General features: G+C 40.9%; 1 protein-coding gene across 2 annotated transcripts; it reads right to left on the minus strand.

Moving 5' to 3' along the window:
* Positions 1-148: 148 nt before the first annotated feature.
* LOC117755231 (protein mono-ADP-ribosyltransferase PARP4-like) lies at positions 149-19832 on the minus strand. Of its 2 annotated transcripts, XM_034574834.1 has the most exons (31): positions 19748-19832; positions 18700-18829; positions 18319-18544; positions 16413-16477; positions 16348-16379; positions 15726-15804; positions 15535-15639; positions 14462-14605; positions 13590-13727; positions 13253-13420; positions 12155-12306; positions 11395-11526; positions 11179-11277; positions 10235-10418; positions 9788-9929; positions 8582-8724; positions 8302-8433; positions 7412-7498; positions 6791-6955; positions 6014-6060; positions 5786-5867; positions 5090-5227; positions 4812-5001; positions 4456-4526; positions 3874-4061; positions 3674-3773; positions 2919-3089; positions 2609-2689; positions 1826-1906; positions 1148-1243; positions 149-600 (listed from the first exon to the last, which is right to left on the minus strand). In XM_034574834.1, exons 2-31 carry the CDS (start codon positions 18823-18825, stop codon positions 382-384), a joined length of 3783 nt encoding a protein of 1260 aa, XP_034430725.1. In that variant the 5' UTR covers positions 18826-18829; positions 19748-19832; the 3' UTR covers positions 149-381. The 2 variants fall into 2 exon arrangements, with proteins under 2 accessions (XP_034430725.1, XP_034430724.1); XM_034574833.1 differs by having other exon boundaries at positions 150-600; positions 16348-16477; positions 18700-18827.
* Positions 19833-20746: the final 914 nt, after the last annotated feature.

Genomic DNA, 20746 nt, shown 5'->3' on the forward strand with positions numbered 1-20746 from the left:
CGACTTTTAACACCAGTTAAGTAATTTCTTAAAACTTATATATATATAAGCCACACACATGAAGCATAAAAAAAATAAATCTGTTTCATTTTATGAAAAACACGGGCTTTAAAATCTTCAGTGCAGAGAATCCAGATAGGATAAAGTTTTCTTCTTTTGTTTGTTATGTCTAAGATGTGCTTTTGTTTTATGTGCCAGAAAAGCAAATGTGCCGCTGAAGTTTATGCATGAAGGGACAAACCATTTGGAAAAACTCAGGACAGATTGAGCTCTTTACCATGCGTCTGTCACCGTCTGTAATGAGATATGAATCGTCCTATAACAGAGAAAAATGCAGAATTAGTAAATCATAAGTAAATCTGCCCTTCCCCTCTGATTAAACTATACACAGTGTGAGGCTACCTCCAAACACATGGAACCCAAAAAACGTGTACGATAGACCTCTCCTTCCAGTCCTAAACTACGTGATCCCTCTTCATCATCATCATCATCTTCACTATCCTGAGGAATATCCCAGCTGATGTAGGGAAGGAAGTCCACCTCCTCCTCTGCGATCAACTGGGGGATGTCTGTGAAACCCTCCTCCGGTTTCTCAGGGTCCTGAAAACAGGGCCGATGAGTTGGGGTTAGCTGGGTGATACAAAAACATGATGTGACAAAACCTTAAGACCCAGAAGTGTGAGCGGGTCGGGGGACAGAGTCCTGCACCGGGTCGGGTACTCGAGGGGAAAAAGCTGTGTAATGGTCAAATAATATGTTTGAGTATTTTTAACATCTACATCTGCTTATACGAAACCAATGAAAGCACCTTTGACCCCTTCACCTCCGCTCAAATGACTCACACACACACACACACAGGTGCTGCCTTACTTTTCTAAGAACACAACACCACCAAAATGGGAAGAGGCCAGAACCAGTTTGATGTGAGTGAGTGTGTATGTAGTATGTGTGTTTCATCTCGTCGGGTCAGGTGACATATGTTAACGAGTCCGGGATGGTCCAGATTTGACTGGAGCTTTACGAGTGCAGGTTGGCAGAAATGGACCCGTGCAGGACTCTGGGTCGGTGGCTTGGATGTTGTCGTCCTAGATAATTATTAGAGCTGAATAATAATATTAATGTGAAAAAGGCTGAAAGTTGCACAAACCCTCTCCTCAATAGCCACAAAGCTGGTGAACTGAGACAGGATGGAGAACTCTTTGCTCAAATCGATGATGAAGGACTTCAACTCCGCTTTCTTCCCCTGGAAAAAGAACAACATGTCGAGCTTAGACTGGACGACACACACACGCATAGACATCAACACACACGCACGCACGCACGCACGCACACACACACACACACACACACACACACACACACACACACACACACACACACACACACACACACACACACACACACACACACACACACAAACAAACAAACATATACACACACACACACACATTTTTGAACTTCTACTTTAGTGAGGACACTCATCACCTCCGCCATGTTTTCATCTGTGTTTCATGGTTTGTTATTTGGCAGAAACTACTGGATGGATGACCACGAATCTTGGCCATGTCATATTTTGAGAGAACACTTTCTCAGTTAAAAATGTATGGATCTTGATGAAAGAAGGTTTAGGGGACTGATGTTTATGAAGTGTATGAAATTCTCGAACCCTAAAAATAAGTCTTCATCTTTTAAAAGCCATTTAAGAAAGTGAGGAGAGGCCAAAGTTTCCTCACAAAGATATTAGTACAAGTTCATGCATGCAAGCACACACTCACGCGCCCGCACACCCGCACACACACACACACACACACACACACACACACACCTCATGTTCAGCCTCGTCTGTATCCAGGCTTCCATCTTCATAATCCTTGATGAGGGCTCTTGCTGTGAGCTTGTGAAGAAACTGAACACAAACGTTAATACACATCATAATCATCCCTCTTCATCTCCATGGTGACAGCACTATATCAGTATCTGTACATTGAACTAGTTTGTAGATAAGTTAGGGTCATTTTCTTCTACCCAAACACGGGGTTGAACCTGTTTTGCGGGACATTTAAAGGAGTTGTGTTGTTTCTGTTGCTGCTGGTTTAGCTCAAGCAGGTCCCGTTGAGATTGTTGAAAGTGAATGTGTGTGGATCATAGACTGTAAATAAAGATGGACGACGCATCTCCACTTCCTCCTGTTGTACAAAAATAATAATATAAGCAAAATATCCCTGATATGCGTTCCAACACCTTTTAACATCATTTGGACCCACAGTCGGTGCAGAGGTGGCCGTTGTGTGGAGCCACAGTATCAAGGTCCTGCTAATACACACACTGGACCAATCATGGGTCAGTCTCATCTGTCAATCATGATGTTTCAGGCCCATTTTGTTGCATCAAATAACTAATCAAAAACAACCTTACTGGAAAAAACACTCGTATGAACAGTACTGTGATATGAACGACCTTAAATGACAGAAACCATCTTTGAGAAGAATGTATTTAACGTTTACTTTATCTCTTTAACTTGGTCCATGTTTCTGACCTGTGGTTTGCATTAACTTTCTGGGAGCTGTCACACCGTCCATCTTTATAAACAGTGTATGTGTGGACTTACTGTGCCACTCGTCTTCTGCAGCTCACTCGTCGACACCATGGTTTGGAGCTCCTGACCACTGAGGTTCCCGTGGAGGGTGGCCTGTATATAATAATGATCATTTCAGTCGTTTATCAAGGAAACATTTGCTGCTTTATAGGTTTGTTGTATATATAAGAATTTGCAAAACACTACTGTGCATATATTATTCGCCATTTTCCACAATTGGCTAAAGAAACCCAGTGATTTTCATTAGTTTTTATCATTTTATAGACCAAATGAATAAGCTGCGATTCAGTTTGCAGCCTTGTGCTGCTTATACATCACGTACCTGAGTGCAGTGCGGCACAAAGCCGTAAACCAGGGTGTGACAGTCATTGAACAATGCATGGAGCTGTTTGGGCGCTTGCACAGGAGTGGGCGCTGTCGGGTTGAACTGCTGCCACTTCACAGACACTGAACTGCAGCCAGGGGATGCAATACGCTTCACCTGACGTGCCACCTGCCGCCAGAACAGAGGACGTTTCATAGTCTGCAAGACGCACGCTGCTACATTTAATGGCTTGTAACAGTAGAAATGCACTGGGATCACATTTTGAGTCTTGCTGTATGGACTTTTAATATATCCCCTGAAATAAAGCTGCATGTGTGAACTGTGTCTATGTGTGCATAAATGCATTTTCACAGAAAAAGAGAAATAAGGGATCTTGGAAAAACTTGTGTTATCCTCAGTCCACTTGATGACTGTAATGGTGCGTTTAAAGGTCTCTCTAAAAAAAGATTAACAATCGACAGCTGCAGCTGATTCAAAACACTGCTGCTCGAATCCTCACTAACACAATGAAAATGGATCATATGAGTCCAGTTCTTCGACCTTTACTCCTACTCTTCATCTGTCTTATAATTGTCTTCAATATCCTGCAGTTGGTTTAAAAAGCACTGAGCCAAAATATATTCCTTATCTATTGTGAGATGATAAACCATTGTGTGGGACGGGTCGACTCTCTGTCCCCAGAGCTGGAACTAAACATGGAGGAGCAGAGTTCAGGTTTCAAGCTCCACATACTCCTGTGGTCCTCGTCTCACCTTCTCTGACCAGTTGTGTTTGACTTTTGTGTCAAAGAACTCGTAGGCTCCGCCCCCTGCCTGGGCCAGAGCTCTCAGCATATGCTTATTGGCTGTCGGGCTGAAACGACAAAGATGAACATACAAATTAAAAACAAACAAACAAACAAACAAGCACCCCCCCCCCCCCCTGACCTATGACCCCTCGACCCCGCTCAGACCTGATGCCGCAGGTGAAGAGGCGGCTGTGCTGCACGCTGTCTCTGAGCAGCTTCAGGGTGAACTCTGCGTTCTGGATGTGGCCATCTGACAGCAGCAGCAGGTTCCTGATGCCACGGGACGGAGGCAGCAGGCTGAGGGCCCTCAGGGGCCGCCAAAGCTCAGTGCTGCCGCCCACTGGAGAGATGTTCTGATAGTGGGAAGCGGAGAAGAGATATTGGGAGTTTGTTTACCATTTACCAGCTGAAGATGCCGGTGGTGTCTGAAGTCAGTTTCTGGAGTCACCACAATGATTTAAACACAAAGTGTGTGGTCCTGCGTCTCGACTGGATGTGTCTGTGTGTCTTAATGACTAAAAATATAAAAAATGTCGGTGGTCTACCATGATTTTAATAATCAGTTTACGTTTAGTCCGCATCAGGCATTACAAAATAACCAGAGAAAATATCAAAGCATCTCTAATTTAGATCTAATACAAATATATTCCTGCTTCTTGTCAATACTACTCAGTATTCCTTATATTCTTTATAACATTGGCTTCCATGTTGAACTGCTAATAGTGTAATCTGCCAATCCCAGCTCACCTTGATGAAGCTCTCTGCTGTCTGACGGGCCTCAGTGAGCGGCTGCGCTGTCAGAAACGCTTCAGTGTGATCTGACAGACAAAATCACAGTTGGTCAGGAAAATGACGACTGACTTAATTTGTCGTAAGCTACTTTTGCAAAAGTGGGGAGATTATGATTTAAGAGAAACTGAACAGGTTTATTTTTTCCTTTTTTATTTCAGGCAGCCAAGTTCATACCATTCACAATCTATTATATTTGATTTTAGCTTCCTCTTTGACACTGAGACACTTTTACTTCGTCTTATCTTGTCCAACTTGTACTTTTTTATGTTTCATCACAATATAGATAAAAACTACAGATGCAGAAAACTGACCTGTGCCAAATAAAACAACGTTGAGTCTGATGTTGCTGCCGAGGGCTCTGAGGACCTGGAGGGCGATTCTCTGAGCCATGCGGAGAGACTCTCCCTTCATGGACTCAGACGTGTCCAGCAACAGGAAGACTTCATCGGATTCTGACATGGAACTGACATCGAAGTCAGGATAGAAAACCAACATGCACGCCTGGAGGAGAGACGGCGATAGGTTGAGGTTAGATATCAGAATAGTGACAGACAGACAGACAGATAGACGGACAGACAGACAGACAGACCTGACTGTCCTTGTCAGGGTGTTTCTCCACCCACATCCTGGGCAGGTGGACCTCGGACAGAGTGACTGACAACTGGAAACCCTCCGGACCCATCACCTGTCCTGGCAGCAAGCCCACTACTGCCTTACAGTCGGTTCTCTGTGGGATCACACACACACACACGTGCACGTATGTTTAAATATAGCAGTAGTAAACAGTTCAGTTAAAAAATATATATTACTTATCTTTTACTATTACTTTTAGAAGTTTTATGTTTTATATCACTTGTTCTCTTTGATTTTAAATGTTGAATAATCATATTTTGTTGTTTTGTTTTTTCCTTTCTTTTCCTTTCTTCATGTTACACTTTGTAACCGTTGTTTTGAAAGGTTCTACATTAATGAAGTTATCATTACTGTTATTTATTAATTTACTGAGCAGATCTTTTGTATTTCAACATGTTCTTTCATTATTATCATTTCAATCACTTGAATGTGAGGTCGACACTTACAAAATACATTTTATTAAATAATGTTATTATAATAATTGTTTTACTGCAGGCAGACTGTACGACAGGTTCAATATCACAACTTCAAATATTTTCCGAGACAATATGACCTTGATTTCTTTTGAGAAGAAGTAACCCACACATATGTGGGTTCCTGAAAGAGGAAATAACTGACACCCAGTAAACAGAATGTAAAGCATCCGATTTACCTTAACCCTGACTTTGTGAGTGATGCACTCCAAGCTGCTGATTTCATTGGGCATCTCGACTGACATGTCCAGGTAGAACTCTCTGAAAGAAGCAAAAAGCACATGGTCATATGTACATTATGAAAGAAAGGCATAAGGAAGGAAACTACAGGACAAAACTTCTATTCAGAAGTTTTACTCCACAAATAACTGTAATGAAATATCCCCAAAAACTTGACATAAACAAACCTTGTATTTGCTGACTCATCAGTCACACACACTTTCTCCACAGTGACCTGTCGAGTGATGGAAAACACACAAAAAACACAGATAAGAACATTGACAGTTGTTTTACTTTTAAGCCCTTTGCATACAAGAAATCCAGAATTGTTCAATTCCCTTACACAATTAAATATAATTCGATATAATACTATATGGTGATAATTAGCATTAACCCAATAGAAATGTGCCAGACAAATGCAGCGCCAGGAAATGACATATCCCCGACAAAACCAAAATATCAAAAGGCATCACTTCACTTCTTGATTAATATAAATGTGAAGTTTTATAAAAGTAGAATCACTTCCCTGTGGTTGTTTGACTCCACCAACCACTGCATTTTCAGTCGACATATAATTTTACATTTCTAAAGGCTCATATGAGGCCACTTTGACCTTTGACCACCCAAATCTAATCAATTCATCTGTGGGTCTAAATAAACATTTGTTCCATATTCAAAAGGATTCTTAAGAGGACTTGACCTTTGATCTCCAAATTCTAATCAGGTCGTCCCTGATACGATCTCTATCTCATAACAATCAATAATTCATGGACTAAAACAGCAACATTTGGCCACAGTTTATTCTTCTGCCTGCAAATAAGTCATTTAACTGCTTTTACAACAAATAAAACAAGGAGAATAAAGAAAAAAGTACAATATTACTCTTCTTAGCTTGTGTTCTCACTGTTTTACTTCCATAGGGACCTTTAGCTTTTGAGTTTTCATTAGGTCCAGGCTCTCCTTACCTGCGTGGTCTGGTTGAGTGCTGCGCTCTCCTGCCACGGAGCCACACTCCCGGGCAGAGAGAAGAGGATACTCCCGTCCCTGACGATCAGCTCAGACACAAAGGTAACTTTGATGAGGACACTGGCTCCGGGTGGCAGGTTGCCCACACTGATGGTGAACACGTCCTGCAGAGAGTGCAAAACATTTACATCAGAACCAGCGTGAAAAGATTTAGAGCTGATGATATGTGACGAGGACGGATAATAAAGATGGACGACATGACAGCTCCCCTAGAAAGAGGCCAAAACATCTGCATCGCCCCCTCGTGGCTGGCTGTGGTATATGTCATAAACCCTGCCTCCTCCATGTTAGCAGATGGACCAAACTAAGAAGTCAAAGTTAAATATTGTTTTAATGTTTCTATTAAGTTTGTTTTTAATTAGTCATTTGATGCTAATGGGTGAAACGTTGACATCTGAGACTGACTCGCGATTGGTCAAACACGTGTATCGCTAGATACCGGAGCTCCGAAACAAGATGGCTGGATCTGTATGCAGGATATTTAGGCTTTATTTTTATACAGTTGGAGGAAGTAAAATCGTGTCATCCATCGTTATTTACAGTCTATGGGGTGGACATACGGGTGCGTCCTGATCCATGAGATACGCTCCATGGCCTTTCTCAATAGCCTGTTTGTACTCCTTACGAGCCGTCTCTTTCTCCTTCACCTGAGAAACAGAAACAAAAACAATATTAAATTGGTGTGGATAATAATCCTTGATCCTTTGTGTTCTGGTGGGTGAGGGTGAGGCTTGCTGCAGGGCATAATATGATGACTACTTAAGAAATGAGTGCAACCACTGAGCAGTCGACCAGAAAAGTCACCTGTCATCACATCAGGTTCAATATGTATAAAAGCAAAGCAGAGGAGAACGAGAAATTTGAAGAAATTCCCCAAAGACAGACTTGAGATATCATGTTCAAGAGGCCCAAAACATTTTTTTTTTTTTTTATCTTGACCTTTGACCAGTGAACCTTTAAGTTAAATTTGAAGATATTCCCTCTAGGGGGTTTCTGAGATATCGCATTCACAAGGTCAAAATGTCACTTGTGAGGTCACAGCACCGTCGATGTTTGACCTTTGACCAAGAAAATCGAATCAGTTCATTTGTGAGTCCAAGTAAACGTTTGAACCAAATTTGAAGAAAGTCCCTCAAGGAATTCTTGACATATCGTGTTCACAATAATGAGATGGACAAACAAAATGATAACAAAATGCCTCTGGCCACTAGGTGTCACCGATACGGAGGCATGAAAATGAGCTAATGCGTCCCTTTTATACTGAACAGCTGATGTGATAAAATTTATGCAAACTCCCAAAGCCAACTTTTCTATCTGGTTTTCATGAGAACGTGAAACAATGAAATCAACAGCAAAATGTAAAATAGTCAATTATATCATGAAATAAAATTATAAAGAAACAAAGTTACAAGTCCTGAGGTTTATAAAACAGTCAGTAAATACACGTTACCTTTCCCACGACGTGTTTCCCATTTATAAAAGCTTCAAATCCACACACAGCTGCAGAATCATCCAATGGGAAAACATACTTGGCCTCGATGGACCCGGAGCTGTTGTTGGTGTATTCTTGGAAAATGATGACCTACAAGAGGAAAGAGGAGAATTTGAGATGTGAGGCCATAAACTCAGCAGGCAGCAAAACGTGTTAACCACGACTCTGATGCATTTTAGGAGGTTGAATCAAATCATCCGATCATTCTAAGAAACAAAGTATAATTGTTATTTTTCACCTGAGAGAGCAGATCCACCAGTTTGCACTTCACGTGGACAGCCTGCAGGGGGAGCTGCTGACCAGAGCTGTCCAACAGTCCGGCCTTCACTTCGTCCAGAGGGTTTTTAACGTCCTCTACTGCAACGTCCTCTGAACTGAGCACTGCTCACACACACACACACACACACACAGACACACACACACACACACACACACACACACACACACACACAAAACTGTCAAAGTTCTATTATTAGAATTAACACCCTGCAGTTGTATGTGCCCACCAGTCAGTGACTTTTTTTTTCAGATTCATGAGGTCATCGTGACCTTTGACCAATGAAATCTAATCCTGGTTTAGATAAGTCTGTGTTCATATTTTTGTATTTTGACAGAAAAGCCTGGTTTAAATACTTTCTTTTTATGTTATCTTTCTTATTTTTTCTTTCTTGTTTTGTTCTGTGTTGTTTTATTCTCATGTATTTTGTCAGGTACTTTGTAACCTTCTTTATATGGGTGCTATAGAGAAAAGGTTTGTTATAATTAATTAATCTATCTTTGCGGCAACAGGTCAAAATTGGAGGAAATTCCCTCAAGGCAGACTTGGGACATCATGTTCAAAAGGGGAAAAACTCTATTTGGTGACATTTCACCTTTAAATACACAACTGAAATCAGTTAATCCGTGATTCCAAGTGAACATTTGCGCCAAATTTGAAGTAAGTCACTGAAGGCCTTCCAGATATATGGGGTTTAGCCGAATGGACAACCAGAAACCATGTCATTGAGAGTACAGGGTATTGTAACGTGTGTACACTGCTAGCAGGACCCTAAACGACCTTCATCATCTGTACAAGGTTGAGATTGTAAAGACGGTCCGAACACTCCTAGATGATTCGAGCCACCCACTGTTTAGTGAGTTTCTGTTGTCACCGTTTGGCTGTAGATAGAATCCACAAAGATGCTGGACTAGATGTATTTATCTCTGCTGCCATCTGCCTTATAAATGACTCATTGTGATTTATTTGTATTGTCGATCTACTTATTGTTATTTATGTGCATTGACCTCACGTGATTACTGCTGGTTGTACAAATAATTGCTCCTCGGGGATAAAAAAGATACTTTTATCCTTGATAATGTGTGTTGTTTCTATAAAAAGACAAATTGCAATGAATAAACTGCCATCCCTGTACTCCGATATACTTCCCAGGTGTTTTGGTCTCACCTTGGAGAGACGGAGGCGGACACGGCTCAGCCGAAGTGTCGACAGCTGGACTGAACTCCCTCAGCTCTTCTCCCTCGATGCTGAACTGAACCACGTACTTCAGTTTCACCTGATCAGGACTGTACACCACGTACTCGTCATCCTGGAGCACAGTCGGGATTATGATATGTAAATATATATTGTTATTTCACACGAGACATCTTCCACTTACATAACACAACTTTGTGTTCACAAACCAAACAACCAAAGGTAATAATCATAATTAAATGATTATTAGTTTAACAATTAGTTACAAACTGATCTGAGCCCCTCATTGGGTAGGAAAAACTAATTGAGGGCAGTTAATTTAGAGGTCTCACACACACACACACACACACACACACACACACACACACACACACACACACACACACACACACACACACACACACACACACACACACACACCTCAAACTCAGAGTGAGTGTTAGGGGTGCAGCGGACTCCGTGCACACTGTGGTGACCCTCGGGGGCTTTGGTCAGTGTGACGTCTCTCTTGTGCACGTCCCTGCAACTTCCCAGCGCCACATCACACACCAACAGCAGCCGAGCCCCGTCTGACACACTGGGCCTGGAGTATTTCAAAGTGGAGCTGTGGACCGAGAACAGAAGAGTGAGGAACACAGGTTTACTTCGTTTATGACCTTTACTGCAGCCAGCCACCAGCAGAGGTGTGCATCCTGCATGCTCTTTTTAAGGTTGTTGTGAGAAAAATCTCCATAATACATTGAAACGATATTAAACTAAGATATAACATCATTTTTAAATCTGTATTAATGGAGAAATTGCTACATTTCTGGGTCTCTCTCCCAGCTTGCCGGTGATTTGCAAGGCATTCTGGGAAATTCTTGTACCCCTCGGTTTGAAGTGTGGGTCTCAAAAATCTCTGTTTCTAGGGCTGTACAGCACTAACACTTGGCCCTACCCATCCCTCCCTACCCATCCCTCCCTACCCATCACTCCCTACCCATCCCTCCCTACCCATCCCTCCCTACAAGTATTGGGACAGCCTACCCCTACACGGGAATGCGCAAAACAGAGGGCAAGGGAAAAGGGGTGAAATGGGATTGGGCCACAATGTCCGTCTGTCCGAGTCTTGAAGCAGCGCTGGTTATAATTATTCAGCGGCAGGACATCGCTTAAACAATGAACGGAAAACATGAATCGATGTTCTGTCTCTGCATCGATGCAGAGTCGTCTACGTCTGCACCGTGATGCATCTAAGAATCGAGAGAATTTCCACACCTCTAGCCACCAGGGGGCGAACCAGATCATTTGGCTCCACTTCTTTATGGCATCTTTATGAACACATCTTTGGAATAAACCACGTCAGTTTCAGATTCTCTACTAACCTGACGGCGTCACTGAAGTAGATTCCACTGCCCAGATTACCGACGTCTGTTCTCTCTATCCCATGATGCTCCACTCCAGCGTGAGGCAACAGCAGACCACTAAAAAAACAAGAGGGAAAATGTTGAGCTACAAAATAAAAGTAAAATTGATCACATACAGTATATAGATGTCTATATATATATAGATATATATAGATATATATGTGTAGATCTTACCGAGACAGGATTCCTACAAAGTTACTGGGGCTGGATGAGTGAAGAAGCATCTGAACGTTCCCAAGCTCGTTCTTAAATGTCTGAAGCTCCACCCCTCGGCCGACTCGCAGAATCTGCTGAATCTGCAGTTTGCTGAAGAGCACGAGTGGAAACATGGACAGTGAGACGCTCCACACATTAACCGATAAAAAACTGCAAGGATGGACCTGACTGATAATGTGAGGTCTGACTGTCTGCGTGAACAGTAACAACTTTATGGCAAAGAGCGCTGCAGCTCTACAAGAAATCAAAGCAGCAAAACATTGAATGAGAGATCTCTTATGTTATTATGAGCTTTGGTATTATCTTTTCATCACAATTGTTCATATTGCATTTCAATTCAACAAATCATATTCAATACTTGCATTTGCAACAGCTGGAGTGTTGCAAAAGTTCATGAATAAATAAAAAGCAAAGTAACCGTTGTCTTCCGTTTTTTGCTGGTACTTCAAAAAATGATCTGAACTGTGAGTTTTTGTATCAGTTGCACTAATAATAAATTAGCACCATTCTATAGAGAGTAAGGACATAACATGGGCCTTACTGTGTATAGATCAAGAAAATAATTTATGATCATATTGTATGATATGAAATACCATTTTTTAAATTAAAAAAATGTAAGCACTGCCCTTATTGGGGGTATATACAGTGGACGGACAGGGTGCTTTTCTTTCTTCATCTGCAGTAGGTTTTGTGAACAGATGTGTGTGTTGTACGTTACCTGCCCCGCAGCACAGATGTCACGGCCTGAAAGTCAGAGCTGCCGGGGGGAACGGTCTCAATGCTGCACCTCAGAGCGCGGTACTTCCCCAGACTGGAGGGGGCGGGGCCTCTCAGAGACATCTCACTCACATTCAGGACGTCTCGAATTAACTGGACAAAAAAAAGAAACAATTGTGTTCACTTCAGCCTGGATGTGCACGAGAGGTGAGCCGAGTTTATGGACGTGAGAAAATGATGTATATTTTTGGGTCCAAATTGTTTAATATTACATCAGTTTGACAGAAATATTTCAACTTTGTTTGTGGTTTTTATGGTATAAAAACACATCATTTTCCATATGGGACTTTATATTTTTTGAGTTTTCTTGGGTTCAATATGTTGATATAATATGTCAAAGTATTAAATTATTGAATTAACCATACAATGCATGTAATGAACATATTACATATATATCAGACACATCAAGTGTGTTTTACTAAGAGGAAATAATACAGTTTGGCCCACCGATGCATGTAAAACGGACACTTTCTTGTTTTTTTCCTTCGTGTTCCACAAGCCAAATATTTAACACTGCACGTTTCTTCTTGAGTTCTTTTGTGCAGTGCATTGTGGGAAAATACTGGCCGAAAATACTGTCTTTGGTGTATGAACGCACCAAAGATTAAAAACCTCCTTTTAGACAAAACTGCTATATGCATCACATGTTGTATATAAAGATTGCCCCCTGGTGGCTGTGTGCAGTATAGATCATGAACTCCACTGCCTCCATGCTGGTGGATGGGACATGGACCAAATAAAAAAATGGAAGCACATGTCAACAACCTTTTCTGGAAGATAGTTTCAGATTTTCTCATTTTAGTTCTTATGTTCATGATTATGATAAGTTTGGTTATTTGATGCTATAAAAACAGGGTTAAATCGTCATGATTGGTCGATCGTGTATTTCCATGAGACCTCGATACCGCGACTCCAAGAAGTGTAAGATCTTTCTTTACGGTCTTTGATATGCAAATAAAACACTGTTTGGCTCTCTGTGTCCATGTGTCTGTCTTTGTGACTGTCCATGAGTTGTGCATGTGTGTTTGTTCTATGTTACCTGACAGAGGTCCAGTTTCTGAGAGAGGACCTTGGTGTCCTGCAGTAGAAGTGACTCCCTGTGTGGCAGCAGAGTGTTAAACTCTCGCATGAGAATCACCATCTCAGCAAGATTTCTCTCCTTCAGCTTCCTCTGGGCCTGAAGCAACAAGCCCTCCGCCCTGCTCACCTACACACACGCACACGCACACGCACACACACACACACACACACACACACACACACACACAGAGATTACAAGTGTATTTCTAAAGTCTTCTCTGTAAACAAAAGGCTGAATTTCAGGAGTCCGACACCTGATTGGAATTTGACAGAACAATCCATGGAGAAAACCTTACGTCATTGAGGCTGAGCTTGTCGATTGGAACGGTGAGGAGGAGGCTGAGTTGACCGAGGGCTTCAGTCCACAGCAGCTCCACAAAGACGCCCACCTCCCGCGATACACACCCTGTGTTCAGTTTCTCCTCCAGCAGCAGCTGTCAGTCAAACAAGGCATGTCTAAATCAAATGATCGGCTCATTGCATCACAGACCCTGCTCAGACCTGGTGTCAACATCCGTCCGGAGAGATGCGATCATAAGTGGTACCTGCTCCAGTTGAATTTATTGAATGCATTAATGTATTTGATAGAGACAGTGCCTATTAATCAACAGACAAAATACTGTAAATGAGCCAGTTAGTATGAGCTAATATTCATCTGCTGCGCCTAACAAGTTTTTATAAGGGAACATGAAATGTAATATCTTTAATAATTAAAGATATCTATAATAAATTTGGTTTAAACGCATACTATCCAATCTAACTGTACAACGAAGCCATGATGCAAAAAGCAAGAAAAAACATGATTATAGGACAATATACAAATTAAAACCGTACAATGCAACTCAGATTCAAAACAAAGCAACAGATTCACATCACTAAATAACAATGATCATAATGAATCAAAAGTATTTTCACTCCTCTCAGTGACCATACTTATATTTCTTTGTGGCCACGATATGAACATCTTCCCAGGTTCCTGATTGCACTTCCATTATGTGTTGTCCCCTGCTGCTGTACTTGTCTGCTTGGTTGTGAGGTGTGTGTGACCGTTTCCATCAAACCAGGGAGCAGCAGCCCTTCTCATGATTGCTTTATTGTTCTTGCTTTGGATAAGACTCTCAGCTAACTATGTAAATCTGTTGCAAACTGTGCAGTGAGTGTGCTGAACCTGTTGCAGTGGGAAGGACGCCAGGCCCAGGGACTGTGGAGGGATGCTGCGTCTCGGCTGCAGACCAGCAGCCTGCAAGGTCTCTCTCAGCGCCCGGTACACGTCTACAGCGTCCTCAGATGTGGCCAGAAACACCAGCTCCTTCTGTCAGCACAAAGACAGGCTTGTGGTTTTATGCTTCTCCAACATGCAACTTTTTCTTCTACTTAAGTAGAAACATGAGTCGCACATTTTAATTACTTGTCCCTGAAGATTTTCTAAACTGATAAAGGGGGCATTTTGGGAAAAATTGAATTTTTGTAACTGCAGGATTTTACCAAGAAATACTGCACTCCTCAGCTAACCAGTGTTGTTTCAATCTATTTCAGTTCATCTTGAAGTCCAAGTGAAAACTGGTCATCATTTGAAGAAATTCCCTAAAGGCATATTTGAGATATCATCTTTAAGAGGCCAAAAACCTGTTTTGTGAGGCCACTGTGACCTTGAACTTTGACCACCAAATTCGAATCAGTTCATCCCTGAATCTAAGTGAACATTTGTGCCAAATTTGAAGTTTGAAGTTCTTGAGATGTTGTGTTTACAATATAGGGAAGGACTGACGGACGGACAACCTGAAGACATGATGCATCTGGCGCTGGGGCATAAAAAGAACCTGACATAGCACCATGTGACAGACAGCATGATTTAAACACAAAGAAAAAGCATTATAAAAACTTCACAAAGATACATCAATATTAAGTCTTCGATATTGTTGTTTGATGTGTGTTATGCAACAGACGACCGAACGACCAAATAACAGAAGCACAGAATCATGAGTGAAATTGAAAGTATAAAATTCAAACCAATGACTTAATATGTCAAAGGAAACAATTATTAAAACAAGCTTAAAAGACATTTACATAAAGATGAAGCTCAGACAAGCAGTTAAACTGATCAACGGTGATATAACAGATGTGTGCAGAGGTGACTGTAATTTTCTATATTAAGCTCCCATTCATTACATTGCTAAATTGCTTACTAGGGACATCTGTGACCTAACATGCAGAACAAGTGACATACAGGAGACTTCATACCTTTGCTTCTACATCACTCTTCCAGCACCGGACCACACAGTACTGTCGTCCTTTCTCTCCTTTAAAACTCTGCAGCTCCAGCACACACAGAGTGTCGCTGTTTATCTAGAGAAGAACATATATTTTGTTAGTAAAAGTAATTATGGCGACATGATAGCAGCAGCGGTGGTTATCTTAAAAAGCAGCTTTACCTTTTCAAAGATTGAATATTTTGCCACTTGAAAATCGTTCGGGTACGATGGAAGATCCGAATCAGTTTCGGTGTAAATTCTGTGAAATTTAATATTGACAAAAGTGCAAAGGTCAGTTTCTGCTGAAATGTGTGAGCAGTGGATATTCTTCAAATGCATCTTTAAATGGATGACAGTGAAATTTAACACTTTTAAATACATAAAATTAACAATTTTTGTCTGGAATGTCTTGGTATAGGTTTGAAACACTAGGTGGCGTTATGAGCCATGTTCCACCCATGAAATGCCAAATTTATACAAAAATGTAGGAAGAAATGTGATATTTAACACCATTATTGTGTTGAAACACAGTAATGGTGTTTAAATAGACTTTTCAGTGAGCAGTGTCTCTATAAATCAAAAGAAATCAAATAATAAGATAACATATTATATATAACATTTACATTTAAATATCACAGCAGATCAACACTGGGGGGAAACTTAAAAACTGAAAATATCTAAGAAATGTTTTTTAGAGGATAAGAGGGAGGAGTTATCGTCTGTAAAATGAATTTGTATGTTTTTATTGTGTGCCATTGTGTCCGTCATCTCTAATTTAAGTGATCATGATCGTTTATCACACCTGAACTTGTCCAGGACTTTTCCGCTCCTCTCTGGAGTCTCTGCGCACGGAGTCAGCCCGACAGAGTCCACAGGCTTCGCTTGACCTTTAGGAAGCTCGACAACCGCTGTGATCACTGCTGCTCTGGACACTGGGATGAACAGTATGAAGCACAACAGACACAGTTACTCATTTAACCTCAAACACTCTGCAGGAGCTGCATTTGAACCTGAAAACACACACTATGTGAATGATGTGGCGGATTTGCGAATAACGCACTTCACAATAGGCTTATGACACAACACTGCTGCAGGTTTGAATTAGCACTCAGGTAAATCTGCATGTGGAGGAATAACAATGCTGCACACACCTGATAAGCAAACACAACCTTTATCTGACCTGACGTTGTGAAACCTGCTGACTGAGTGTTTACACTGCATCAGTGAGGAAACAGTAGTAGGAGGGGGAAACTATTGAGCCAGATTTAATAAGTAAAGACAGTCATGACCCGTTTCTGTCCAATGTGCAAATAAAGGCATCGTCTGACTGTGTGATCGTGAGTCACTGTGCTGGAATCACCTGAAGAGCTGGTTTGGATCTGGTTTGTGTAACTGGTTGAGACAGTACAACGTGTACACGATTGCATAAACAGATACTGCAGAGTCTGTACATTTTAAAACAAGTGTGACATATAAGCAGATACAGCATATATTGTGTATTTAGTATTAGGAGCACTGGTGTGATGTAACAAAGTACATTTACTTTGTTACTGTACTTAAGTACAGTTTTCATGGATCTGTACTTTACTTTTCCCTTTTATTCCACTACATATATCAGCAGATATATGTACTTTCTACTCCACTACATTTTTACAATGCATTGTATTATTTCTTTAAAGAATTCAATCATGAGAAGGGAATTGGTCAGATAACATCCGACCTCCTTTGAGGAGAGCAAAGCTGCAGCAACAGCATCAGCGGTGAAGGAATCACTTCAAATTGATTTGTTAAGAGGCTACGACCAAGACCCAGCCGTAATGATGTAGTTGATTGTTGCATTAGGGAATACGCTACACTCAGGATCTTAAAAAGCAGGTACTTACTTTTACTCAAGTAGAAAAGTTGACATGGTACTTTTTCCTCTTACTTGAGTACATTTCTGTCAATTTGTTTGTACTTTTACTGAAGTAAAATGTTGGAGTACTCCCTCCACTATTGATTGATTCGGCTTAGGTTGCTTCACCCTGCAATTTCAGCACATGAGCCTTGTCCATGAAATGAGTCTGAAAACACTGAGCACTTTTGTGTCTGCTCATGTTCAAGACATCATTAGTCAAATATGCATTATGGAAGATAATCAGCTCCGGAGGCTACTTAAAGGCTAATTAGCATTGAATAGCATCTTGGTACAACCACTGTTATATTTAGGAACCAACACAGAGATGTGATGTCATTTCTTTGGGGTTTTACTAATTTACTTTACTGTGGAGCTTAATCCAAAAATGGCTGGCTATTCATCAGCACCTGTCCGTGTGTTTTTGCTTAAATTGTAATGTAATGTGAATATATATATATATAATGTTGCCTTTTGGTTTGTTTACACACTTGACGTCACAACGCCGTGAACTGTGGGTAATCCCCTTTGGCAAAGTCTGCAGAAATGTCCACTTAACTTAAGTCTGCGAGAGGCCTCAAACAGTTTATGATATCACAGAATTAAAACCAGACGAATTCCATCAGTTTGATAAGAATTACCAAAAATGTCAGAAACCATCTTTAATAAATGTATTTTTTGTAAGTTTGTTCCATGTCCTATCTGCTAACATGGAGGAGGGGGGCCTATATTCAGGTGGTACATGAGATGTTTTGGCTTCCTTTTTGGGAGCACGTGTTGTCGTTCATCTTTAGTCGATGGTTTCAAGTGTATATATTGTGTTTGTAATTTGTGAATACCAACATTTATAAAGGGAAACAATTACAACTTAGAAAATACCGGGATGTGAGAATGGAGCAGGCCTCGGTGAGGAGAGAGGAAGAGGAGGCGAGAAGGCAGCAGGAGGAGAGGCATCCAGTTTGAATTCCTCCACAGGCAGAAGAGCTCCTCTGTGCAGACATCTGTACACGTAATCCACCCCGACCACGGGCGTCTGGTGCTTCTGGATGCTCCGCAGCCTGTTGGAGCTCAGGTTGGACACGTCACTGGTCACTATCAGAGTGCACTGTGGGAGACACCAGAGGAAGTTGTGCTTTTTGTCAACAAACATTTCCGTGAGCATGCTTGGTGGATATAAGCTGGATCTACTATTGGAAAATAATAATATTACATTTTTAGTAAACTACAGTCCAGTCTCGTGTAATGATCTCATCCACCGACCTGTTTATTGACCACAAAGGAAACGTTGCCTCCGTTCTCTGTCACTGCCGACTTCAGTTTCTTCTTCTCTTTGTAGGACAAATTCTTCATGTCCAAGAGCACAGAGGAGTTCTCGAACACAGCCATGTCTGCAAAGATAGAACACACATGAAGTAATCACTCATCAGAACGTACTGCTCTGTTTGGGAATAGCAGGGTGGTTTTTAATCACCGTCGCCAAGGAGGATATGTTGTCGTCTGCATTAGTTTGTCTGTTAGCAAGATTACACAGGACAGATTATCACGACACTTGGTGCAAGGATGTGTTATGTGTCAGGGACGAACTCATTTTTGACTTTTTGAAGAGGGTCAGTAGGTACCCTCAAAGTATGAAAACAGTCACTCCGGACTTTTTCACTCAGTCCATGTCGCACTTCGTACTTCCTCTCCGTATGATGTCATCATGTAATCCCACTCTTCTCTCAGCCCCACCCAGCCGGTACCAGTCCAGCCTCAGAACCCAATCAGAGGAGGGGCTCATAAATAATTAAAGAGGCAGGCAACAGCCTGTTCTGTCACAGCTCCAGGGAGAGGCAGAAGAGTGGACATGGAAATACACATTGCAGCGGTTTTTTCGACTTTAAACCACTGATACATCATCTTAGAGGTACCAGTACCTCAAATTAAGTCCCAGAAAGGTGTCAAATATGGGCCCTTTAAACTTATCTTAACTACTGACCCTGAATCAGCTTTTGTCCCTAACTGATTGGTTTATATATATATATCAATTAGTCACTGACGCACACGCACGCGCACACACACACACACACACACACACACACACACACACACACACACACACACGCGGAAGTGAAACTGCGCAAAAGCTTCCACAACAGTGACATCAAGACAAAAAGACAGTCTATTGTGTTTTTGATGCACTGCAGTTAACTAAAAAGACAAATAAAGACAGAAACATCAGAAAAATCTCTGCATCAATAGAAAGTCAGAGTGAAGCAGCGTCATCCAACGTCTGCTTATAAATAAAGACACTGAGGTTTATTCTCACTGTAAATGTGCAGCAGCTCCTCTGACTCCGCTTGTCTTCTCAGCTTGTTGTCAGAAAGTTGAGGACATGAAACACAGGAAATAAAGACCCGTCACTTCTGTAAAGGTTAGTTCTGTGCGTGTGCGAGTTCATATTACACAACTTCCGGTCTCGTTTCAAAATAAAAGCTGCTCACTCTAAAACTTGAGATTTCAAAATACTCTCATTAGTTTTTTTCCCTAAATGTAACCTATTTAAAACATGATGATTTTTTAAAACTGTATAGTTGAAATTCTCCACCATGAAGTATAATCAGTGAAAACTGGTTCATTGCTGCATTAGGTCTAATAATTTTAACCAACTAATTAAAATGTCCTGCTCCGACATTCAGTTTATTTGTCAGTTAAGTTTAGACAGAACTTTATTGAAACAAACTGAAATGCACTTTTTACACCAGCAGAGAGTCACATAAGAGAGAAAAATACAAAATACAATAAAAGTTGGTAGTAAAATAAAATAAAATACAGATTACATTCATACACAGAGATAAGAGACATATTCATATAAACATATATAAATATATATACTGATATAATTATATAGGCATGTAAAGTATACAATGCGATATGAACATAAAAATGGTACATATGATGGTATACTTGTCACAAGCACACTTTTTGTCCCTGCACACTGAACTTTATATCTTAAATATATATATATATATATATTATTATAATCATCATAAACTTATTTGTGTAGCACTTTTTTAGGAGGATATAACAACAATAAAACATCAATGAAGCAATATTACATGTATATATATATATATATATATAATAATAATTTATATTGCTCATTTACTCAAACTCCTTTTGAATTTTGTTCCAACTGAGAATCCTTCAGTCCTTTCCAGGGTTTTACATTGAAAGGAAATGGAAAAGCTTCCCGTTGTTTTCCTGTCAGTAACAGTAGCTTGACAGAGTCAGAGTGGGTGTGTTGACTTCCTGGTTCAACATGTCC

This window comes from Hippoglossus hippoglossus, chromosome 21 (genome assembly GCF_009819705.1).
Source record: "Hippoglossus hippoglossus isolate fHipHip1 chromosome 21, fHipHip1.pri, whole genome shotgun sequence".
NCBI lineage: Eukaryota > Metazoa > Chordata > Actinopteri > Pleuronectiformes > Pleuronectidae > Hippoglossus > Hippoglossus hippoglossus.

Coding starts and splice junctions, on each gene's coding strand:
- LOC117755231 (XM_034574833.1), bottom strand. CDS start 18,825: ATGGCTGTGTTCGAGAACTCCTCTGTGCTCTTGGACATGAAGAATTTG. Junction 4,527..4,811: donor CGTTGTTTTATTTGGCACAG/GTCAGTTTTCTG, acceptor TTTGTCTGTCAG/ATCACACTGAAGCGTTTCTG. Junction 4,062..4,455: donor CAGCAGAGAGCTTCATCAAG/GTGAGCTGGGAT, acceptor TCCCACTATCAG/AACATCTCTCCAGTGGGCGG.